Here is a 26,430-nt window from a genome sequence, read left to right as displayed (position 1 = left end):
TTTAAAATGTTGAAGAGCAAAGATGTCAGCTTGAGGACTAAGGTGCGCCTGACCCAAGCCATGGTATTTTCAATAACCTCATATGCATGTGAAAGCTGGACAGTGAATAATGAAGATCGTAGAAGAACTGTTGCATTGAGTTATAGTGTTGGAGGAGAATATTGAAAGTGCCATGGGCTGCCAAAAGAAACAACACTTCTGTGTTGGAAAAAGTGCAGCCAGAGTGCTCCTTGGAGGCCAAGATGGCCAAACTTGGTCTCTCATACTTTGGACATATTGTCAGGAGGGAACAGTCACTAGAGAAGGATATCATTTTTGGTAAGGTGGAGGGTCAGAGAAAAAGAGGAAGACCCCCAACGAGATGGATTGACCAAGTGGCAGCATCGATGGACTCAAGCATGGCAACATTAGTGAGGTTGGCCCAGGATCGGGCAGTGTTTTCTTCTGCTGTGCATAGGGTCACAATTAGTTGGTACCAACTCTATGGCACCTAACAACAACAACAACATCAGGAGGGACCAGTCCCTGGAGAAGAGCAACATGCTTGATGAAAGTGGAGATTCAGTGAAAAAGAGGAAGACTCTCAACAAGATGGATTGACACAATGGCTGCAACAACAACAATTGTGAGGATGGCACAGGACTGGGCAGTGTTTCGTTCTGTTGTTCACAGAGTCAGAACTGACTTGACTATACTTAACAGTAACAATATATAAATACTCAATTAAGAAGGAATACCCAGGTTAATATTGGGAACCAAACTCCTAAGGAAAGGGCGTCTTGTTTGGTTATTATGTTTCTTTATTTGGGGTAACTCCTGGATTGCCATGGAACATCCTGATATATCCTGACTTCCTTCCCTCTCATCTTCATGGGAGTGTGTTCAACTTCAGTAACTTTTGCTAAATAATCACTGATTTTTAATGGCTTTGTATGCATTGTTAGTTGTCATCAAGGTGCGATTCCAACTCATGACAATTCTACATGTGAAGAGTAGAACTGTATGCCTAAGGTTTTTCATGGTTCTGTCCTTTCCAAAACAGGTTGCCAGTCCTTATTTCCTGACCACCTCTATGTGGGTTTGAGCATCCAACCCTTTCAATTAGTTATCCAGCACTTAACTATTTGCGCCACCCAGGAATTTATAGTTGAACTGCTTTTGTTTATTTGCTAAATGACAAATAGCAGAGCAGCACGAAATCATTTCTGATCAAACAGAAGTTAAATATGTATCTGGGGTTTTGGGCACCTTTCTCTATGTTTCTGGTTTTCAGTTCTATTTGTTATGTGAATGTAGAGGCCACAGGAAAAAAAACCTTTAAAAAGTTTCCCCGTGAAATCCCCTTCTTTATAAGAAAGTGTACCAAGTCTCCAGACTTGTATTATGACTTTCAACCATTTCCTATCTCCTGTACCACCATATCTGCTTTCCATATCATTCCATCATTAACTGAAAAATGAACATCACAAACAATGAATAATGCTGGATTCAGACCCTGTCCTAATGAAGTTTACACTCCAGTAAGGAGCTCTGGTAGCGTAGTGGTCATGAATCGGACTGTGAACCACCAGGTCAGCAGTTCGAAACTACCAGTTGTTCCGCGGGAGAAAGATGAGGCTTTCTGCTCCCGTAAAGAGTTACAGCCTCGGAAACCCTGTACAGGGTCACTGTGAGTTGGAACCAACTCCACGGCACATAACAACAATAACAACAAGTCTACTTCTAGCTGTCCTTTAAGGTCCATCTTTGTTAATGTTTTCCCAGTCCTTAGCAAAACTCATCTTAACCATCTTTATGATCCCAAGATTCTTGGGTTTTGTATTACATGACGTATCGTGCCTGTGATATATCACAGCTGTTTTGTTATTTATCTTTTGCTACTGAAAAGAGGCAAGAGCGTTAGGAAATAAACAAGTGAAACATTAGGTAGATTAAGGACAACATTTAACCTGTTGCAGTGGCCAGTCTGAGCCCCTGGTTAATGATACATTGAACAGCCTGAGGGCCACTCTGCAAAGCACAGACCAAGAATTGTCAGCTCTGTCATCTCTTTGATTCTTTGCCATGAACTTCATAGAACATCAATGACACCTAGATTAAAATAGTAAGCAAAGATGCTGAGCAGCCAAATCATTTTAAAACCTAGAAATACCCAATAAGTACATGAAATAATGTCTAATCTTTTCAGCAATCAAAGGAATAATTGTTTGTTTATCAAACTGTTGTTATGTACTGTGGAGTCGGTTCTGACTCATAGCGACCCTGTACAGGGTTTCCGAGGCTGTAAATCTTTACCGGAGCAGAAAGCCTCATCCTTCTCCCACGAAACAGCTGGTAGTTTCAAACTGCTGACCTTGCAGTTTGCAGCCTGATTCATAACCACTACGCTACCAGAGCTCCTTTGTTTATCAAATTAGCAAGGATTAAAAAGAACAGTAACAACAAATGTTGGCAAGGACATAGAAAAATACACCTTCCCATAGAGTCTCCTGGTTGGAGAAAAATTGGTACAACCAGTCTGCAGAACAACTTGACAATAATATATTTCCTAAGTCATTAAAACATGTTCACCTTTAGGCTCAGGAATTATATTTTGAGGAAATTTATCCTATGAATTTAATCAGAAATGTACATAATACTAATGTTTAATTGTGCTCATGTCAACATTATGGTTGTGAAACATTATACCATATATATATCCAACTATAGACGAGTAGATACAGATGATACAGGCTTACAATGGTAGAAGACTATAAAAGAATGGTATTCATAATATATTACTAGGTGGGAAAAGTAGACCTCATTATAGTATATAGTATAAGAACAATTTTTTAAAATGCATATGTGTATACTTGGCTTGTTAAGCAAGTTGAAGTCAGAATATAATCAGAAAACATCTTTATTTTTGTTTCTTACTATCCGATTGAAGTTCCTAGGTGATACATTTGGCTGCGAACTAAAAGATTAGAGGTTTGAGACCACTCAGAATCTCCTTGGAAGAAAGGTCTCTTGAGTTATTTCTGAAATACCAGCCATTGAAAACCCTATGGAACACCATTCTATCTAGTACAAGCAGGGTCACCTAGAGTCAAAATCAACTCTACAACAAATGTGTTTGTTTTTACTATCCCTTTAAATGTCACTGGAGAAAAATGTGGGCAGCCCCGTGACTTTTCTGCTCTCTCTTAAGCAATAAAAGTCGTTTGGTCACTTTAAAAAAGACAAAACCTTTCTGTATGCTAATTAGAATGACCTGTCTCAAATGAATTCCAACTTTATTCAGAGTAGCTGCCGTTTCCCCACGTACAGCTACAGCTTGCTGCAGTGAGAAGCCCATAACAGTGAAGATGAAATCTAATTCCTGATTCTTGTCCCTTTCCTTGTGAGCCTCTATTTCTCCATGCCAGTGTTGAAGTGAAGGTGGATGAAAGGAGAGGTAAGAGTTTGGGTGTGGGTCATAGACAAAAGCTGTAGCTTAGTGAGACTGTTGTGAGGTGGCTTTACACTCTGACTTGGGCTGATGTTTAAAACTGACTGTATTTGCTTGTGTAGGATATTCTGTGATGCCTTTGTGGCTAGGTACTGTTCTTCTACAACTCTCTGCTACCCTCTTCAATGATTTAGCCACAGGCTCTTTCTACTAAGCTCTTCATTTCAAGCAAACTCTATTATTGAACAGGGTCCAAGAGGACCCCCTGTCTCTTTATCCTCTCCTGGGGACACATGCCTTATCCATAGAAAATATTTACACCAGTTTGAAGGAACTCTGGTAGCGTAGTGGTTACTAACCTCAAGGTCAGTAGTTCAAAGCTACCAGCCATTCCACGGGAGAAATGTGGGACTTTCTGCTCCCATAAAGCTTTACAGCCTCGGAAACCCTAATGCAGTGTTGCTATGAGTTGGAACAGACTCCACGGCACACCACCACACACCACTTTTACTCTGTGAAACCCTGGGTGGGCAGACTGATAGCCAACCAAGCAATCTCCCATCTCTATATCTGACTAATTTCCTGAACTTAGACGTCTCAGACAGGAGTCAGCTGCCAGTCTGTGTTTACCCCAGGGACAGGTATTAATCTGTCTGGCAGTCCTCTGAAAGTCTCTTTGTCCATATAAAAATCCTCCCTCTGCCTTCTCACAACTTGTATAGGTTTCTGAAATCTCTAGTTTTCATGCCTAACTGAAACGGAGGCAGGTAGAATGCTTGTGTAACAGCCTGTTACCCCTTTTTTAAACTGGGAGGACACACAGACACCCCTCAGTATCTTTGGTGGTGGCAGTTATGAGTCATTTCTTTTTCTTCAGGAGTTCCTGATGGTGTTGTGTGCTGCTGAGTCTGTTATGATTTATAGTAACCTTATAGGACAGTAGGAATGTTCCATAGGATTTCCTAGGCTGAAATCTTTACAGGAGTACATCACAGCTTCTTTTCTCCCAGAGAGCAGCTGGTGATTTTGAACCTCCACCCTTTGAGTTAACACCTGAGTGCTTAACCACTGTGCCACCAGGACCCCTCAGTAGTCCCTGTTGTTGTTGCTAAATGCTGTCGAGTATGTTCCAACTCATAGAGACCCTGTATAGGGTTTCCAAGGAACAGCTGGTAGGTTTATACCACCAATCTTGTGGTTCACAGTCCAGTGCTGATCCTACAGCACCACTCCAGGAGTCCTCAGTAGTCCTTAGGTAGTGCAAATGATTAACATTCTCAGCTGATAATCAAAAAGTTGAAAGTTCAAGGTCACCCAGAGACACCTCAGAAGAAAGTCAACCATTAAAAAACCATAGAAAAGTCAACCATTAAAAATCATATAAAGCACAGTTCTACTCTGCCACACCTGAGGACACTATGAGTCATAGTTGGTTTGAGGACAACTGGTTTCTTTTTCCTCAAACTTTTCAGTAATTTTTCAAGAACTTTGCATTAAGTTTAATTATACTTTTATAATTGCTGGTGTTAAGTGCCAGCAAGTTGGTTCCTACTCATAGCAATGCTGTATAGGGTCTCCAAAAAGCAGCTGGTGAGTTTGAACCACTGACCTTGTGGTTCAAACAGTCCTTGCATTCCAGTGCTTATCCTACAGTACCACACCAGGAAATTAACTTAAAACACTTTTATAATGCCAAAGTAAAGTCAGTTTTGTTGGCATTTGAGATTTCCTATGCCAGTGCTAAGAATTCTCTTCTGAACAGATTTCGCCATACGGTTATGCCTAGATGTTTTAGTTAGACTTACCAACAAGGGGACACAGGAAGCAGCCTCTCATCCTGCACCCAGGAATGCTTATCAGAATGCAGCAGTATTGCCCAAACTGGTAATCAGCCAGCCTCGTGGCTCATACTCTCCCACTGAATCTCCCTGTCCACGTCTAGTGCCATAGTGTCTTCTTATACCTCTCCTCTCTGCCTCATACTTCTGCCTACTCAGGATTCTGTTGCCTCATGAAGTCTGCTGTTTCAATGGTATTGCTTAATAACTTCTCACCGTGGGTCTCTCAGCCTCTGTCATTTTAGTATCTCTTACTTGTCATTAGGATTTCAAGAGGAAGGGTGTGAGTAAGTTGATTAACCATTCTCCAAAACAGAGCACATCAGCTGACCAGCATGTTTGCTCAAGTTCAGCTTTTAGGTCACACAGCAGTCATTGGTTCAGTTGACTAGGTCTAGGAATGCAATATGTTTGGATCATATGACCCAAAGCACAGCAATTTCTATGGCCATTGTTTCCAATACAGGCTGCCTGTCTACTAGAAAAATAATCCATGTCTCTCAGATATTACCACCATGCTTTAATTGGTTTCAGTAAAGAAAATGGAGTTGCCAGACTGATTTAAAAAAAAAAAAAAAAGGTTTGGTGGAAGGCAGTAGATCCGTATTTCTATTTTTATGCCAGATATTCCCCTATCCTACCTGAAAGAAAACAAAACATTTGTCTAAGCAAGACCAAGGTGATTCAAAACTAAATAGAGGATGACTTTTAAAATCTAAGGTCATTGCTAATAAAGAATTTGAGATCACGCCCATATACATATGCCAAGTAAACAGTACTTTTCATTTCTACTTTTCTTCTGTAGAATACACCTGAAATTATTGCTTCCTAATGTCAACATTTCATTGTTGATAAATGGGTTCATTGTGTACAGACTGAGTACAGTTGTTCTTGGGGCACTGAGATGTTTTCATTTAAAGTATATAGTGGTCTCCAATGATTCATTATCATTTTTATTGTGTAACAAATGTTCATTTAAGTCTTTTTTCCCAAAGCCCATTGAAATTTTATGACAAAGCATTTAAAACATTATGAAGAATGAATCCAAAATTTATTTGTTATTGAGATTGAGCAAGAATTCAGAAGTATTTAGGACCTGGAAGTTAAAATGATAATAAATAATAAGAATGTATAACAAAGACATAAATGTTTTACACAAATGCACAGTTTCCACAAATAAGCTATATAATTTATGGTTTGTTGTTAAGTGCCGTGGCGTTATAGTGACCCTATATAGGGTTTCTGAGAAGCTGCTGGTAAGTTTGAACCGCTGTCCTTGTGTTTCAGATGACTTTGCATTTCAGCACATTAACCTACAGTGCCATTTGTGCTTCTGGCAGGACATTATCTCTCCCCACTAAAAAAAAGTTTCACAAAATGATTGTAGGAATGATTCTTACATGTGTGTTTTGGTAAATAAATATCTTATAAAGACAAAACAATTAGCAATTCTAGATGAAACAACCAGTCAAATCAATTGCCATCCAGTTGATTCCAGCTCATTGCTTCATATATGTCAGAGTACATTTGTGCTCTCTAAAGTGTTCAGTGACTGACTTTTTAGAAATAGATTTCCAGGTCTTTCTTCCGAGGCATCTCGGAGTGTATTTAAACCTCCAACCTTTGAGTTAGCAGGGATCATTTGGATCATGCAAGGATTTCACTGAATGAGGTAATGCTGTATGAAAATAGTAACGTACCAGCATGGTTATGATTCTCATGCTAAATTTTGGTATGAGACTTCAAGGGAAAATAGTCATAGTTGAGCCCTTTGTGATGTAATTCTGTAGTAATTTCTGTTGGGGTGGAGTGTTGGTTTATCAGGAAAACAGATGGAGAAAAATGGCTTGAACACAACCATTGGTCATTTTGAGGCAGATTTGCTAGAAAGAATTTGGATGGGGCTGCAACCATTTGGAATCCTGGTGTGGTGCTGTAAGATAAGCACTAGACTGAAAGGTCTGTTTGAACCACAAGTTTGGTGGTTCAAACTCACCAGCTGCTCCTCGGAAACCCTGTACAGGGCTGCTGTAAATTGGAACCGATTTGACGGTGCTTAACAACAGCAACAGCAGCAACCATTTGAATAAGGGTTTCTTCAAACGATGTACTATTCTGAGCACATATTACAAACTAATCCAAACCAATGATGTCAACATCAAACTGGCTTTGGCCCAGTTACAGAAATCTTCTGTAGTGGATAAATGACTTCCGGGCCACAGACTTTCTGACCCAGGGACAATATATTCATAAAGGTGACATTTAAGAAACCTAAAAGCATTTTCTCAGCATTCTTAACGAAAAGACCAACTCGCTATTTGAGATCCATCTTTCTGTGTGTATTTGGTCAATGGTAAGTGTGAGGGGGCAGTCCTGGTGTGGCATTGTAAGATAAACACCTTAAAGTCGGTTTGCACTGCAAGGTCAGCGGTTCAAACTCATCAGCTACTCCCGCTATATAGGGTGGCTATGAGTAGAAACCAATTTGACAGCACTTAACAACAACAATAACAATATGTGAGGTGCAGGAATGGGTGGGGAGTCTTATGTTGCAACATAAAGTTCTTTAAAGCTAAAGCAAATTCTAGAATGTTAAATCAACATTGGTTTTTCTAGCATCATTAAGATTTCATGATGCACAGATTGAATTAAGTTGAATACGATAATTGTGGATTTTAATTACACTGTGAGAAATAAAAGCAAAATACAGGCAATCCTGGTCTACAAAAGAGTTCTGTTTGTAAGCCTGCCTTTAAATCGAATTTGTATAAATTGGAACAGTTAAGCACAGTTGGTATCTAACGTTAGTTAGTTAGTCAAATATTTGTCTTAGTTCATAGTATATAGTGTATCATTCTATGTATAAAAACTTAAAGAAATACTTTCAGGTAAAATAAAACATCTTCAACATAATAATACAGTATTACTAATAATAATGTTTTGATGTGCTCACAAAGTAATGCCTGTTTGTTATTACAGACCATTGTGTGTACCTTGAATTTTTAATATAATAGGCTTTGCAAGGGTTGGTTAGTAACTACAGATTGTATGTAAGACAGATATTCTTAACCCAGGGACAGACTATAGTCTTGTGATGATTCTGCCTGGGTCCAGAATGAAACTATCAGAGCATTGCTTTCCTGGAACTTTGTGGAGCTCCTGTAAGTCCATTTCTTTTGCTGTCTCTTTTTCCTGAAAGGACAGTTACAAGAATTAGCATTAAATCACCTGAATATGAAAAAAACAAACAACAAAGTGTGCTATGAATTCTTATTCCTGAAAATGAAGGAGGGATGCATTAGATAAGCACATGCACAATTGTGCCTTATTACCTAACTCTACATACCTAGAGGTACAGAGCATGTGGACAGAATTTAGGATGCAGTTGTCTTTGGGAAGAAGCCATGAATAATATAATAAACAAGGCCAAGATGTTGAGATTATGCATTTTATCTATGGATCAGAGCCTTGCTTGGCTGTAAGCTGCCTTATGGCTATGCTAGTAAAAACCGTACAAGAGGCATCTGTATTCCATTCTGCAGCTCTGAGCAGCTTCCTTCTCTTGTAGTATCCCAGTTATGTAGGTAATATGAGGCAGCTTCAAAAAGTTCATTAAAAATCAATTCTCTTTTAATTCCATTTTTCCACAAACTTTTTGAAGCCTCCTTATAGAAATAGTATAAAGTATTACCTTAATCTTCCATAAAGTTATTGTTTGTTTGACTCTGAAATGATATAATCTCTTGTAGTGTTTTCCTTTCAGTATTGTAATGGATCCAAACAGATGTAGCAGAAAGGACAATAGGAATGAAACGGCAGCTGACACATGAGAACAACATGAAAGATGAGGACTTTTCAGACTGGGAAGCATAGGCCCAAGGGAGATAAGAGTTGGGCTCTCTGAGAACTCAGACAGAATTAAATAATGATTTGTAATCATATTCCGAGATACCAGAATTGCTCTTATTGTTGTTAGATGCCCCCAATCAGCTCCCAACTTACGTTGGCCCCATGAATGGTAGAATGAAATCCTGCCCTATCATGTAGCATTTGTGGATCCGAATATTGTGATCCACAGGGTTTTCATTGACTGATTTTTAGACACAGACTGCCAGGCCTTTATTCCTAGTCCATCTAATCTGAAAGCTGTGGTCAAACCTGCTCAGCACCCTAACAACACACAAACCTCCAGTGACAGACAGGTGTTGTGCTGGAGGTACATTGGCCAGGAATCAAGGTCTCCGCATGGAAGGTGAGAAGCCTACAATTAAACTACCACTGCCCCACCAGTACTAGGATATACGCTTTGAAACATTAGCAAAAGTATGTCCAGAATCATAAAGATTGGGGAAGCACCCTAGAAAGCATCTAGTCTAACCCTCTGTTGTTTTAACTTCTTATTATTGAGTTTTGTATCCATGATTGCAATCCCCTTCATGCAAAAATTATCATCCTGCTTCCTCCCTGTAATTCCTATTTACATTCACACCCACTTTCCCATCCCTTCTCAACTTTGTCCTTAGGAAAATGTTGCCTTTTTTATTTTGAATGACCATTCCATGGTGGACATACTTTACCAGTGTTGTCGTAAGGTATCCTTACCATGGAATGCTTGGCTGAAAATTGGGCCACAAGGATGAGTTCCTTTCCAGACTTGAAGTTCCTCCAGTTTTTTTCTGATCAATAAGCCTGGTCTTTTTTTCTTATATATAACTTTGAGTTTTGTTTCACATTTTCTCCCACTCTCTGGGACCCTCTAATGTGATTCTTTTCAGAGCAGTTGTGTAGTGGTAGCTGGGCACCATCTAGTTCTTCTGGTTTCAAAATCATGGAAACTGACATCCACATGTTTCATTACTCCGTTGGACTAATTGATTGCAAGCATCTTCAATTCTCATCAGTCTTCTTTCTTCCTTACATGAAGAGACCAATAGCTGCACCTTATACAGCCACTCATAGTTTATAATATCCCAGACGCTACTCACCAGAGTAGACTGTGGACTTTGTTATAACAATTGACCATAGTGTTCCCTGAAACCTTCATGTTTTATAGATGAAGAAATACAGGTCCAGAAAGAAGAGAGTTATCCAAATTCATATTTACTCAATTTGCTCAACAAGGGCTTAATGAACCCCTGCTCCATGACAGTTATCAGTCCAGATCACGGAGACACAAAAAACAGAACAGTCAAGATCCTTACTCTTATGGGTCATATTTTAGTAGAGAACAGGGGGACACAAACAATTAAAAAGGTAAATTAACTGAAGATGATTTCAGAAAGAACTGAATGAGAATAAGGAACGTGACAGTAGTTGGAAGAGGAGATCGTTTCTATTGGCAAGTCAGGAAACGATGTGGCATTTTAGCTAAAGTCTAAATGAGAAAAAAAGGAGTTTTGAAGGCACAGCAGTTAAGGGCTCAGCTGCTGACTGAGAGGTTGGTGGTTTGAACCCAACCAGCAGCTTTACAGGAGAAAGTCCTGGCAATGTAAAGACGGTTTGGACCAGGGAGGTGACTGTGGCAATACTGCCACCTGCTAGACTTCACACCCCAGGAAAGCAAAGCTCCTTGTGTCTTTTGTGCGTTCATGTTTGCCAAACTCCTAGAGTTATGCTTGGCACTCAGTAAGTGCTCAATAAATTGTGGTTCTGTCAATGAGTCAATAATAACTTTCCAAAGTTAGACTGAAATCCAGGTTTAGGGTAAATAGGCGTGTAAGTGCTTCTAAGTTTCTGTATGTTTGCCTTATTAAGGTTTGGAATGATATACATGTTAGACCTGTTTCTAAAATATGCTCTATATTCTTTCTGTATAAATGTGCATTCCAAACCTTGGCATCAGTCAGCACCTTCAGTCCAGGGACTGGCAGTAACCCTAACTTCCATACTCCCCCTGTCCTGAGCATGCCTTTGAAGCTGTGTTTGTGATTATCTGCCCTGCAGAGTTGAGTTTTCTCATAATCACACTACCAAGTTTAGTGCAACATGGAGAATAAGGAGTGGCACGTGCTACTCCTTAGTTAAAATCATTCAAAAATGAAACAGTTGATGCTTTGGCATTTCTTTAAAGACAAAGGGAAATCCTGAGAAAGAGTCTATTGACTTCCATTGTGTTGAGGATGGGGTTACATGCTCAGTACTTTCTCTAGGTCAGCCTTGAGTGTATGGGCCTAACATATATCTATTAACTCTCCCTATTTTATTACTCTTATCTAAGGTTGGCAGTTCAAATTCACCTGCTGCTCCTCAGAAATCCTATACAGGGTTGCTATGAGTCAGAACCGACTCAATGGCACTTAACAACAACAACAAATCCCTATTTTACTGAAGAGAAAACTGAGGCACAGAGAAATTAAAAAATCACACAGTTAATAAAGGTCAGAGACAGGATTCAACCCAAGCAGTGTAATTTTAAGTACCTCTCTGTACCTTAATTTTCTCATTGGGAAAATGGGAATATTATTTCTCATAGGGTTCTTATGAAAACTAAGCTAGTCGATACGTGTATTCGTACCTGGCTCAAAGTTGTTATTGTTGTTAAGAATTTTCAAGTCGGTTCTGACTCAAAGCAACCCTATGTAGGATTTCTGAGGCGCACCTGGTGGGTTTGAACTGCTGACCTTGTAGTTAAAAGTCCAGTACTTTTTCTACAGAGCTACACTAAGCCCTGTAGTAGCACTGAGCAAATGTTAGTTATGACTAACTTCCTGTACTATTCCTTGTAGAAACATTACTTTCTAAATACATATTTCTAAATCGTGTGCAGAATTTCTTCTCTCACTTATGTCAAATATTGACTGAATTGATACCTCTGTAGGTCATTCAGTAACCCCAGAGTTGAGAAATATGTATGGACAGTTCATTGTAGGTCCTGGGGATACAAAACTGAGTAAGACTCAGAATCTGTCCTCAAGGAGCAGAAGTCTGATGGGAAAGTCAAACATGGATATGACAACTAAATCAATGCAGTCATTACAGAAGTGACACTGGGTATTCTCTGAGGTGGTTGGGCTAACAGGTGTGCTGGTGGTAGTAGTTGTATGCGACCGAGTCAATTTTGACCCACAGAGACCCTGTGTAGGGTTTCCAAGGGTATAAATCTTTACAGGAGCAGAAAGCCTTATCTTTCTGAGGACAACTAGTAGATTCAAACTAATGACCTTTCAGTTAGAAAGCCAGCTAGCTGGTAAGCCACTGTGCTACTAGGGTCCTTGGGTAACATGCATAAATGGACTCAGAAAAGGATAAGATAAACCTAGAAAGACAGAAAAGCCTTGAATGTCTACAAGACGGATTGACTTTTAAACTTTTGCATTGACCTCAGGAACAGCTAGTTCTTTTTATAGTACCTTCTATAGGGAACTGTTGGTAACAGATCACCAAGTAAGTTGACTGTGATCTGAACCAGTATGGGAGATACAAAGACTTAATGGACTGAAGTACTAAGCAAAAGGTTGGAGGTTCGAATCTACCCAGAGGTGCATTCTGAAGAAAAGTCTAGCAATCTACTTCCGAAAAATTATCCTTGAAAACCGTATAGAAGATTCTACTCTGGCATGCATGGGGTGGCCATGAGTCAGAATTCATTCAATGGTAACTGGTTTTTGTTTGTTTATTATTACTTATATAACATCTTTCCTTCAGTTGTGACTTTCATATCATGTGAGAATAAACATCCAAAAAGGTTGAAATGACCAATTAAAAAGAAAGAAATAAAAGGTTGTACTTTATCTTAGATTAAGGGGATTTCTGGTCACAGCCATTGAAGAAGTTTAAGTGGGTTTTGTTATCTAACAATATTTTGTTGACACTCTTTGAACTCTAGAGGTTTTTCCTTTGTTGCCTTTTTTTTGAGATTAGATTACTACTTTTTCTTATCTGAGTTCCCCTTCCTTCAGTCCTCCCTCTGTGGGTTACCTTTACTATTATCAAAAGGGCATGTTTTCAATACACATGCTTGCTCTTTCTAATTCCTGCCCCTCCCTGAGTTGGTGAGCTGTGGGCTGAGCTAAAGAACAATCTCTGATGTCAAGGGCAAAAGCTCTCAAATAACAATCTTTTTTGAAGCGCAATGAGGGAGAGAAGAGACCAGGCCCCAGATTGTAAAGACGCTTTTGCAAATCACGGAACAAGGGCCTTTACTTCCTTTATTCGGCCTCTTCCTGGCTGAGAACTTACACTGTGTGTCCTAAAGCTTTCCTTAGAGGACCTGCTGTAAGAGATCTGCTCTTGCAGTTAATACTTTCTTGGGCAGGAAGACAAAGGAACAACGCTCTCCTGAGCTGGTGAGTCTCTTTTGGGGCTTCAAGTGTTTGAAAAGTTCTTGCTTGCAAATACTGATCCATTCTCCATTATGACATTAACCCAAAGTTGAGACTTTGGCTCAGGATAGAGTCCTCACCCTATACATTAAATTTATGTGTTTCTATGTGTTATGGTTGCTGGGTAATATGAAACAAAAATGTGTTGGCATTCTTGTGTGGGAGGACAACTTGAATGCTTGCTTTCATCTCTTATAACTCAAGGGGCAAATCCACTTTTAAAGGATTCTGTGTAATTGAAAATTATGAAATTCCCTGATTATAGAACTTGAACACCAGGATTCAAAACCCAAAATCCTCGATTATTAAATGGATTCCGACTCATAGAGACCCCATAGGACAGAGTGAAACTGCCACCTAGGGTATGCAAGTCATAAATGTTTACAGAAGCAGACTGCCTTATTTTCCTTCTGCAGAGCAGCTGGTGGGTTCAAACTGCCGACCTTTTGATTAGCAGCCCAGTGCTTAACCACTGTACCGTGAGGACTTCTTATGACCAGTATGGTGATGGTCGTATGCTGTGGAGTCAGTTCTGACTCATAGCGACCCTGTACAGGGTTTCTGAGGCTGTAAATCTTTACGGGAGCAGAAAGCCTCATCTTTCTCCCCCGGAACAGCTGGTAGTCTCAAACTGCTAACCTTGAGATTAGCAGCCCGATTTGTAACCACTACGCTACCAGAGCTCCTTTAAAACCAACGTAGGGTGGAGGTTTTGAAAATATTTGAAGCCAAGAGTAGAAGGTTGATGGGAATCAGAATAGCTACCCTCCTGGTGTAATGAGATGGCTCCTTACAAGAAAGTCATTGTCAAAGAAAAAGGATATGTGTACCGAATCCAAGAAGATAAGAGAAGTAGAGGAAACACTGAGTTAGGAGATAATGGGAGGTGAGAACAGCAAAAGCAGCAAGAGGAATTTATGATTTAATTTCTCACATATTTTGAAAATATTTGAGATTTTTCTGACAAGATCATGGAAACTGTAAGTCTTATTTCCTGGCTGAGGGGATGTGTTGGTTTTCAAAATTTGCATAACTCAGTCAGATTTGAATTATCGCCACTTTTTCAATTGGCAAAAGTCACTTAAGCTTATATCTATTGCTCACTCATTTATTATTAGAGTTAATAGTACTCAAAGTCAGTGAGATTTAAGGTAAGGAGAACATAAGTTTTAGAATCAGAGGTGTAAGTTCATATCCCTGCATAAGCATCAGTATTCTCTCTGGAAATGAGCACATTGGAACCTCTGCACCATCACTGTGAGGATTAATAATGTTATTATTGTTGTGTGCTGTTGAGTGAGTTCCAACTTATAGCGACTCTTTGTACAAAATAACGAAATACTGCCCTGTCTTGCACAATCCTCACAATTGTTGTTACATTTGAGCTCACTGCTGCTACCACTGTGTCAGTCCATCTCCTTGGGAATCTTCCTTTTTTCACTGACCCTTCACTTTACCAAGTATGATATGCTTCTCCAGGGATTGGTCCCTCCTCAGAACATGTCCAAAGCAAGATCCACGACGTCTTACTAGCCCTGCTTCTAAGAAGCATTCCAGAGGCACTTCTTTCAACACAGATTTGTTTGTTCTTCTGGCACTCCATGGTACTTTCAATATTCTTCGCCAAAACCATAATTCAACTACGTTGATTCTTCTATGGTCTTCCTTATTCATTGTCTAAGTTTCACATGCATATGTTGTTGTTGTTGTTAGGTGCCATCGAGTCGATACTGACTCATAGCAACCCTATGTACAACAGAACGAAACAGTGCCCGATCCTGGGCTAACCTCACAATTGTTGCCACGCTTGAGCCCATTGATGTTGCCGCTTAGCCAATCCATCTCGCTGGGGGTCTTCCTCTTTTTCTCTGACCCTCCATGATAATACCATGTCTTGAGTCAAGTGCACCTTAGTCTTCAAAATGATATCTTTGCTCTTGAACACTTTAAAAAGGCCTTTCCAGAAGATTTTGTCTAATGCAATGCATTGATTTCTTGACTGCTGCGTCCAGGAAGGAGTATTGGTTGTGGATCCAAGTAAAATGAAGTCTTTGACAACTTCAATCTTTTCTCCATTTATCATGATATCATTTATTGATCCAGTTGTGAAGCTTTTTGTTTCCTTACATTGAGGTGCAACCCATACTGAAGGCTGTAATCTTTGATCTTCATCATTAAATATTTAAGTCCTCTTGCTTCCAGAAAACGAGGTTGTGCCATCTGCATATCACGGGTTATTAATGAGTCTTCTTCCAATCCTGATACCACATTTTTCTTCATATAAATCAACTTCTGAGATTATTTGCTCAGCATACAGATTGAATAAGTATGATGAGAGGATACCCTAGCACACACCTTTTCTGATTTTAAACTATTCGGTGTTCCCTTGTTCTGGTTGAACTGCCTCTTGGTCTATGTGCAGATTCAGTATTCTTTTCATTCAGGAATGGATCAGGGAGCAGGTAAATGGGGAGAAAATGTGGAAGATAAATACAGAGCTTTGGATTGGTAACTATAAGATCGGCAGTTCACAGTAGCTCTGTGAAACCCTAAACAAGGCTGATATGATTCAGACCCAATTCAATGGCTCACAACAACATCAACAGCATTACTGAGCACAGTTTAAGTAGTTAGTACATAATTAAATCGTTTTAGAAATAGAGGTTGAAGACTTTCACAAAAGGGAGGTGAGTAAAGAACAGTTGAAGCCAAAGAAGAGGAGATCAGAACAAAGGTTTATTAACTCATGTCTGGAAAATAATGGAAAAGGAAACTGAACTCAGCAGGAAGAACCTAAGGAAAAAGACTTATTTAGAAGATGCTAGAAATGGCAAAAGAAATTTTGAAATTCAGTTATTGAAAATCCTATGGAGCACAAATCTGCTCTTACACACATGAGGTCACCATGAGTAGGGATCAATTCAACTAGCAACTGGGGGTTTTTTTAGGAAGGGATTCAAGACAGCGCTCAGTCAACTAAGATCCATATGAATGAAGATCGGACATTTAACTTGGAGCAGAGGGCTGGGGTTATGGCAAAGCAAGAAATGACCTGAATAAATTTAGTTATGTTGATCAGCCTGGAGGTAAAACAAATTATAAGTGTAGACAACAGTCCCTTGTGATATGTTGAGTCAAGCTGAACAAATTAACTAAACTATGTACTGGTAATTTACTCATATGTTTGTTATTGTAACCTTGAAAGTAGTCTGTATGTTCTCGATAACCATCTGAGTTATAGCAAACCAATACATATAAATGAGGAAAAGCCCACCGCAGAATGGTTATGAACTTGGTTGAATGCCACTTACAAACAAATGTCTTACCTGTCAAACTAAGACTGGCTGACACATACAATACTAGCCTCTTAAGTTTCATAAGTCATTGTGCCCCTCCTTTATGCCCATAATTTTTCCTGATTTGCTAGTGCTGAGTTTCTTTGATATTTTAGTGTTCATGAGTAAATGAATGAGTGTAAACCACTGATTTTGCCATGGTTGTGCTGTTAGTACAAGAAGCTTGGACAGTTATTGTGAATGTACACACTGTATTTATTCTATAGCACATGGGCTGTTTTGTTTGTATGTAAGGTTAAGGAGTCCCAGTGTGGCACTATTGGATAAAAACTGGTTTGCTGGCTGAAAAGTTGGTGGTTCAAACCCTCAGCCTTTCCACGGGAAACTGAGTCATATTAAACTCGATGGCATTTTAACAACAACAAAGTTTAAGAAGGTAAGTTACAGATACCCAGAGAGTTTAGACTTTTATGTCACTCATAGTTTTCCATCCAAAGTCACCTTAACTTTGAAGGCCAAAACTATTTCTATTCTGCTGTCTTGTTTGTTGTTGGGTTTTCAAGGCTATACATTTTTATGAGTGCAGACAGCCTCCTCTTTCTCCCATGGAGCAGCTGGTGGATACTAACTGCCCACCACGTGACTAACAGCCCAGCAAATAAGCCACTATGCCACCACAGCTCTGATTTCTTGGTTAAGAGATTGAAAAAAATAATAAACTCTTGGAGACCCCATGTGCTCTGTTGGATTTTCAACAGCTGATTTTTCAGATGTAGATCATCAGGACCTCTGGGTGGGCTTGAACCTCCAAACTTTCAGTGAGTTAGCCAAGCACAGTAACTGTTTGCATACCGTGGGACTCATTGATAAGAGGTAAACAGTGTCATTTTTTTGACCACTTGAACTGTGAGTTTTTAGATTCTTGACTGCAAAAGTTTACCCACTTTCCTGACAACTGTACCACGATCTTCTTTAAAACTTCAAAATTTCTTTACATCATGCCCCCTTCATGTGTTGTATCAACATGTAAAACTGGTTGCATTTTATTTCTCAGTGTCTTCAGGGAACAAATATTAGTGTAAGCATATTTACAGGCTATGTTTTTCCTACTCTAGCCCTAACCAGAATGAGGCTTCTATGGCACAACATTCAAAGTTTAGTCAAAATAAAAGCTAAAAGCCTATGGGAAAGATTTATAGCAAAGAAAAATAATGAGTTAATACTTTTATTAACGATATCTCTTTCCAGTGAAAACCTTTGAGGTACTGAATTATACATTGACTAAACAAACAATTGCCAAAACACAAAATATAATCAGTATAGTAGCGTAGTGGTTACGAATCGGGCTGCGAACCTTAAGGTCAGCGGTTCGAAACTACCAGCTGCTCCGGGGGAGAAAGATGAGGCTTTCTACTCCCGTAAAGATTTACACCCTCGGAAACCCTTTACAGGGTCGCTATGGGTCGGAACCGACTCGACGGCACTTAACAACAACAACAACAGACATATAGGAAAGTGTTCATACATCTTCTTTATCAAAGAGATGTAGCATGTTTGGGTTTTTTTTAATTCTTTTTTTTTTTTAAATATTGTGAATTATGTGATAGTTTACAGGGGAGAACATTAGTTTTACATTCATCCTATCATAGTTGTTTCGTTGCCATGGTTACAATCCCCTCCCCCTCCATGCATCATCAACCAACCACAGGGCATACCCTGCAAGCCAGCCCACCCCTGCCCCCGGTAGTGAGCACACAGCCCCTCTTCCTCTCTGGGTCTAAAGTCTCCAGCTCCTCTATCCATCTCTCCACATCTCCACGTCATCGTCTCTGCCTCCATCTCTGGCGTCACTGCTTTTCTGGGTAGGGTTCCGCTCTCCGCTCTTCTCCCTTGATAAGGATCCAGGGACCTCCACTCCTAGACTGCAAAGTTAATCACTCCTCTCCTTGCTAAAAAACGTCTACCTTTACATTTCCAACCCTCACAATCAGTCCTGATAACAATTATTCACTATTGTATCACAAGAGACCTATCCACATTTCCTTTCATCAGCCTGCCTATAAGATGTACCATGTTTTATTGAACAAAATTTCTTAAAAAGATAAATAATCACCTACAACAATAAAGATGATACTTTAAAGTATTAGGGAGAACAAAAAACTTGAAAGGATAATACTTAGTCTTTCAAGGATGCCAATTAGGCAGTCTAAGGAGCTCTGGTAACATAGTGGTTATGAATCGGCTGCGAACTGCAAGGTCAACAGTTCGAAACTACCAGCTGTTCTGTTGGAGAAAGATGAGGCTTTCTGCACCCATAAAGATTTACAGCCTCGGAAACCCTGTACAGGGTCACTATGAGTCAGAACCAACTCCACGGCACGTAACCACCACCACCACCAAGCTTTGCTGACTTGAATAGAATTGGTACACCCATTTTGAAAATCATGTTGTTAGTCTGTACAGAGAATCACAGAGTCCCGGAGTGGTGCAAACAGTTGAAGCACTTGACTGCTAATGAAAAGTTTCAGGTTCAAATTCTCCCAGAAGTGCCTCAGAAAAAGGCCTGGCAATCAATTTGCTTTTTAATTAACCATTGAAAACTCTATGGAGCAAAGCTCTCTATGACACACATGGGGATACGATGAGTCAGAGTCGATTTGACAGGAACTGTTTTTTAATAAAGAATCACAAAATAGTTTTGACCTTTTGACCCAATAATTCTACTTCAGTGTTTGTCAGAGACCCTACACAAATAGAAAATGCACAAAATACAGCATTATTTATAAGAGAAAACATCAGTGTCCTGCACAAGGAACAAGGACAAGGATAAACAGTGTCCTACACAACAGTATGAAACACTGCCCGTTCAAGTACCATCCTCACAATTGTTATGCTTGAATTCAGTGCTGCTGCCACTCTGCCAACCCAGGGGCCTTCCTCCTTTTCGCTGACCCTTCATTTTGCCAAGCATGATGCTGTTCTCCAGGGACTGGTCCTTCCTGACAACATGTCTGAAGTATGAGAGACGAAGTCTCACCATCCTGGCTTTTAAGAAGCTCTAGGGTTGTACTTCTTCCAACACAGATTTGTTTGTTCTTTTGGCAGTCTGTGGTACTTTTAATACTCTTCTCCAATACCATAACTCAAATGCATCTCATATATAATACGAATGTTTAATAATTGTTCTGAAGGTTAGTAATGTTAAAAGTGTTTGTTAAATAACACTGCATTTAAGTTTGCATGTGTACTATCTTTAGGAATAACATCTTTCATACATTTGTGTCAATCAGAGATCTAGGGGTCTTTCTTTACATGTCTCTGTCCCTAATCTTCCAACGTCATCGCTTGGTGGACAGTTGGGGGTCAGTTTTATTTCCCTACGTAACTCTGGAGTCCTACTTTTCTCCAGCACCACCATCACAATCCTTTCAGAGCAGTTGGTAGGAGTAGCCAGGCATTCTCTAGTTCTTCTGATTTCAGAATCATGGAGACTGATAGTCACGTGTTCCTTAGTCCATTGGACTAATAGATTCCAAGCCTCTTCAATTCTTATCACTTTTCTTTTTCCACACGTGGAGAGACCAATAGCTGCATCTTAACATGGCCACTCATGAGCTTTCAAGATCCGTTATGCCAGTTGACCATGGTGTCTCCTAAGACTATGGTCCTGAGCCCCCAGACCCAGCAACTCATTGCCTTAAGATGTTTAATAATGTATGAGAAGTTTTCATCATTTTGCTTTATGCTCCATCACATTCACAATTGTGTTTGCAAGAAAGGTAAATACTCATGTATAAATATTCTATTTCAAACTCATATATTTGTGGGATATATAAATACCCTATTCTTCCTTCCTTGCCCATTCAGTCTCTGTCTCGACCCATGTATCTACAGAGATACATGTTGTTCCAAGGTTGTGCGAATACCACTATTTACCTCTATCCCCTTTAGCCCATTCATGTCTCCCTGTGTCTTCTCCTGTCTCCTTCATTCATCCTCCACTCTCTCACTTGTTGTATAATGCCCTCCCTATCACTGGAGTTAACATGTGTCTATCTCTAGCCAGCGAATTCCTCTCTGTTCCCTTAGGATTTTTGTTGCTCTACAATAGATAGGAAGCTCTCTCAGACCCCCATACACTGTCCCCTTACCTCATCCCTTATCCTCCAGCCTTCAGTCCGTATGTCCTTTATTCAGAGAAATTGTCATAGCTGGCCAGAACAGGTCCCCTTGTTATGTGTTCTCGTAGTACTTCCTACTTTTTTACTGGTTGCCTTTCCCAAACAGAATATAAATTCCCTGAGGTAGGGAACTTATCTTGTTCACGGCTCTGTACTCAGAGTGTAAACATGCATCAAATGATTAAATCAAACTTACCATACATCTGTATCACTATTGGATTCATGTCTGTCTCGCTGACTAGACTATAAGCCCCACTAGGGCAGGAACTGTATTTCTTTGCTCACCATTGTATTCCAGAGCCTCACAAATGTTCATTGAATAACTTTTTTATCACAACCATATAAGAAATGCAGAGGAAAAATCATATCAAAAAGGCAATAGTGATTGTGTTAAAACTGTGAAAAATAGAATTTCTTTGTATCTCAAAACAGTTATTTTAAAATGCTAATATAAATTAAAATTCACAGTTAAACAAAAAGAAAAATAATTCTACTTATTGAATAGATACACAATTACCATAATTATTCTACTCTAAGAAATCAGATGTTTTCAATTTTCCCTAGAGTAAACTAGAGTGCATCATTTTTATATCGCTAAAATCTGTTCCCACAAAAAATTACAGCCTCAGAAACCCTACTCAAGGTCATTATGAATCAGAACCAACTCGACAGCACTTAACAAAAACATAATCATATATAAATTGTTGAATTTTGCTTTTCCTATTTTGTATATGACATATGTATTTTCCCAGGATTCTTTGTTGCCTGCATAATAATATTCAGTGACTGCATAATGTTCAGTTAAATCAGCATATTTGGGGGCAGGGGTATATTGTTGTAGATTTAGGAAATAGATTTCAAAGTAAAGGAGCTCTGGTAGCGTAGTAGTTACGAATCGGGCTATGAACCACAAGGTCAGCAGTTCGAAACTACCAGCTGTTCCGCAGGAGAAAGATGAGGCAGTCTGTTCCCATAAAGATTTACAGCCTCGGAAACCCTGTGCAGGGTTGCTATGAGTCGGAACTGACTCCACGGCACATAACAACAACAACAACAACAACACAAAGATTCATGGGGAATACAAATTTCTGACTGCACTGGCAAGAAGTTGGAAAAGAAACAGGCAATGGTGGATATGTGTGCGAATATGGAGTGAGCACCTGAGATGGGATTAAGTGAACTGTGATCATTCTAAGGCAGAGTCAGTGTTACAGTGAGCCTCCAGCCCAAACCCGTTGCCAACATTCCAACTCATAAGCAGTCCTCTAAGACAGAGTTGTTGTTGTTATTGTTAAGTGCCATCATGTCAGTTCTGACCCATAGCGACCCTGTATAGGGTTTCTGAGGAGCTGCTGGTAAGCTTGAGCCACCAACCTTGAGGTTCAAATCAACTTTGCAGTCCAGTACATTAACCCATAGCACCACAGATCTAAAAGCTTTCCGCTTTACAGAAGCAGACTGCCATGCCACATCTTTCTCACTTGGAGCGCCTGGTGGGTTCAGACCATTGACTTTTTGTTTCTTGGACAAGTGTTTATCCACTGTGCCACCAAGGCACCTTTCAGCATCTAGAAAAGAAAGGAAAGCTATGTTGATTTAGAGAGTTCCTAAGCTTGACTGTCTACTGAAATGTGATTGGATATGGATGGGATGTTGGAGAACCAACAATTGGAAGGATTCAGAGGAAATGGAGATAAGGTGCAAATGTGTGATGTGAATAAATCAGGTATCAATAAGTTGGAGGCTGCCAATATTTGTTAGAATATTGTGGTCTCTTAGCCATGGAGATAGGCGTGACCATCTGTCAGAGCGGTGGCAGTGGCAAAATGCCACACTTTGGAAACCCTACCTATACAGGGTCACTTATGAGTCGGAACAGATGGCACTTAACAACAGCAATGGTGGCACAGTGGTTAAGCACTTAGCTGCTAACCAAAAGGCTGTCATTTAGAACCCACCAGTAGCTGCACTAGAGAAGATGTGTCAATCTGCTTCCATAAAGATTTTCAGCCTTAGAAAATCTATGGGGCAGTTCTACTCGTTCTATGAGTTCAAATAGACTAGATAGCAGTGGATTTGGATTTTGATTTGATACAAATTCTGTAGGTTAAACATAATGATTGCTGCCTAATGCTTTTCAAAATGCAAGTCTGGGCACGGTGGCCTCTGGCTTCCTGCTCAATTATTTTATGAAATGGCGGTATCATAGCCTCAAGCAGGAGGCTGAATCCTGTCTATCTCAGCTCATTGCCTTTAACCCCAAATTTGCCACTTTGCAGAGTTCTTCATGATCACCTAATACACTTGTCCTTCACAACAGACCCTGAATAAAGGGCAACAGCTGCTGAGAGACATGAAACACTTCCTCAAACAGTAGAATTTCCCAAGCTTGGAACACAACAACAAGGCTAACTTATCCACCAGTGCTAGGCAAAAGTGACCAATGTGTAAGACTTCATCATGTTCCTCAAACTCCCTTTTCTGATCGTGTCACCTCTGACCAGGGACATTGCCCTTTAGATTAGTAGCTCTCATTTCCAAACAGCCCTGGGGTCCTCCTGAAACAGAAAAACGAGATGCTTTATTTAAGAAAAGAAACAAAATCAAATCACAACAGGTAATTAAAGGACTTAGAGCAGAATTTTCATTTAAGAAAGAACTTAACCTGGAAAGAGCAAGGAGGAAGAGATAATGATAGAGTTTCAGGCTTGGTATTTTGATGGTGGGAGTCCTGGTGTAGCACTGTAGGATAAGGACTGGACTGCTAACCGTAGAGTTGGAGGTTCAAACCCACCAGCCACTCCTTGGAAACCTTGTACAGGGCCTCTGCGAGTCAGATGACACTTAACAACAACAACATAGATGTAGATATTTGTTGTTATTGTTAGGTACCATTGAGCCGGTTCTGACTCATAGCGACCCTATGTACAACAGAAGGAAACAGTGCCTGGTCCTGGGCCATCCTTATAATTGTTACATTTGAATCCATTGCTGATGTCACTGTGTCATTGGGAATCTTCCTCTTTTTCACAAACCCTCCATTTTACCAAGCATGATGTCCTTCTCCAGGCACTGGTCCCTCACTTATCCAAAGTACGAGGGACTATGTCTTGCCATCCTGGCTTCTAAGAAGCATTCTGGCTGCATTCTTCCAATACAGGCCTACTTGTTCTTCTGACATAAGTGCCATCGAGTCGGGATCCGACTCATAGCGACCCTTAAAAGGTTTCCAAGAAGCAGCTGGTGAGTTGGAACTGCTGGCCTTAACGACCCAAGCCAATGTTGCAGTTGACCGCATTAACCCGGCAGCACCACACCAGAAGTCTCTCTTTCTTTCTCTCTCTCTCTCTCTCTCTCTATATATATATATATATATATATATATATATTGGCACCGCAGGTTAGTGTGCTGTATTGCAAAGTTGGTTTGATCTGCAACGTCAGCAGTTCAAGCTCACCAGCTGCCTTGGAAACCCTATACAGGGTCACTATGAGTCAGAACGGAAACAATGGCACTTTACAATATATATAAAATGTCAAGTACCGTCAAGTCAGTTCCGACTCATAGTGACCCATTTTTATAGGGTTTTCAAGGAGTGGCTGGTGGATTTGAACTGCCAACCTTGCAGTTAGCATTCCATTATCCTACACCAGGACTCCATAATAATTTTTTGGACATTTTATTGTGATTTGGGTGAACTTTTACAGAGAAAGTTATTTCCCCATTCATAATTTACGCACACTTTGTTTTGTGATATTCGTTGCCTTCTCCTTGGTGTTACAACACTCTTACCACTCACTTCCTTTGTGGATTGCTCCCTTTCTATTCATCCATCTGTCTTGCCCCTTCCTGCTTTCTGAAGGAAAATGCTGCACTTTGGGTCTTGTTTGGTTGATTGTTTACATCCCTCACCAGTATTATTCACTTCATAGGCCTATAGTTTGGCTGAAAGATGATCTCCGGGAGTGGGTTCAGTTCCAGATTTGAAGGATGTCTAAGGGCCATAGTCTCAGGAATTCTACCAGCTTCTATCAGACCAGTAAACTGTCTAGTCTTTTTTATCACATTGAATGATGTTCTACATTTTTCTCCCACGTTACCCAGGACCTTCTATTGAGATCCTGATTAGAGTGGTAGATAGTGGTGGCTGGGATTCATGTGGTCCATTAGTCCTTTGGACTAATTGTTTCTCTGAGTCTTTTATTTTCTTCACTCTTCTTGGCTCTGGACAGGAAGAGACAAATAGTTGCATCTCAGATGGTGACTCAAATGCATTTAAGACCCCAGTTGTTAATTTCTATATAACATGTATACAGAAAAAATGTAGACGCAATGGTGAAAGGCAATTCTTACCAGATCCATGTTTTTTATCCCTAGTCTTAAAATTTGTATCATTTCAACAACACCAAGTAAAATTTAGCTCATCACATGAACTTACACTAGATGTGAATGAGGGTCAAAATTCCAAGAATTTAAAAAGTGAATTGATGTTTCTGTTTAATTTCAGCAAACTCCAGAAAACAAAGAGAGATATCAGATGGCTTCAAGGAGTAACTGGTGAATGGTTTGAAGAAATTCAAAGAAAAAGGTTTTGCGATGAAACAGATATTAGTCAAATGCTAAAACAACCACTTACCTACAGGCTAACGCAGAGGATGGCAAAAAATGGTGAGAAAAATATTTTACTATAATATTGTCTTAAGATATGTTTTTAGAATCAGTAAAAATGGTATAGTGGTTAGAAGCATAGACACGCTGATGTAAAATAAGGCCTGTATTCAAATCTGCACCCTGTCTCTACTCATGTTAGATTGTTCAAGCTACATAGTTAGTCTCTATGTTGCTCAATTGTCTCATCCTTAAATGTGTGTGATAATATTTAACTCATAGGTTGTGAGAATTGCATGGCATGTATAAAACACAAAGTTGGACACAGTAAGCAGTTAAATAAATAGGATACTGATGAAGAAGAAGGCTGGGGGGAAGGAGGGAATGTAGAGGAAGAGAAGGAAAAAGGAATGTCATTCAACTTCACCAATCACTTTTTAGTCCCATCTCAAAATTAGAATCATAAAATCTGCTATTGTAAGACTAATGAAGTGCATTAGAGATTATAGAATGCTAAAGCAATGTATTATCATGTAAAAAGCCCTCGCAACATTATGAAATAAACGTTTGGACTGCTAACTGAAAGATCAGTAGATCAAACCCACCAGCCACTTGCAGGAGAATGATGAAACTGACTATCCTCATAAAGATCTGCAGACTCAAAAACCCTATAGAGGGTCACTGGGAGTCCGAATCAACATCAACTCGGTGGCACTGGGTTTGGGGGACTGTATAACAATATAAAGGAGCCATGGT

General features: G+C 39.8%; 1 protein-coding gene across 1 annotated transcript in view; it reads left to right on the top strand.

The window, feature by feature from the left end:
* Positions 1 to 26,430, top strand: part of EXPH5 (exophilin 5) — a 115,972-nt gene that overhangs the window by 33,745 nt on the left and 55,797 nt on the right. Inside the window, exon 2 of the mRNA XM_006833961.1 lies at positions 25,574 to 25,734. Coding sequence (XP_006834024.1) covers positions 25,574 to 25,734 — 161 coding nt within the window. The remainder of the gene's footprint in view (positions 1 to 25,573; positions 25,735 to 26,430) is intronic.

The sequence above is a fragment of the Chrysochloris asiatica genome, unplaced genomic scaffold (assembly GCF_000296735.1).
Source record: "Chrysochloris asiatica unplaced genomic scaffold, ChrAsi1.0 scaffold00008, whole genome shotgun sequence".
In the NCBI taxonomy this organism is placed as follows: Eukaryota; Metazoa; Chordata; class Mammalia; order Afrosoricida; family Chrysochloridae; genus Chrysochloris; species Chrysochloris asiatica.
The sequence above is the reverse complement of the archived record's forward strand: the minus strand, read 5'-3'. Positions and strand labels throughout refer to the sequence as shown.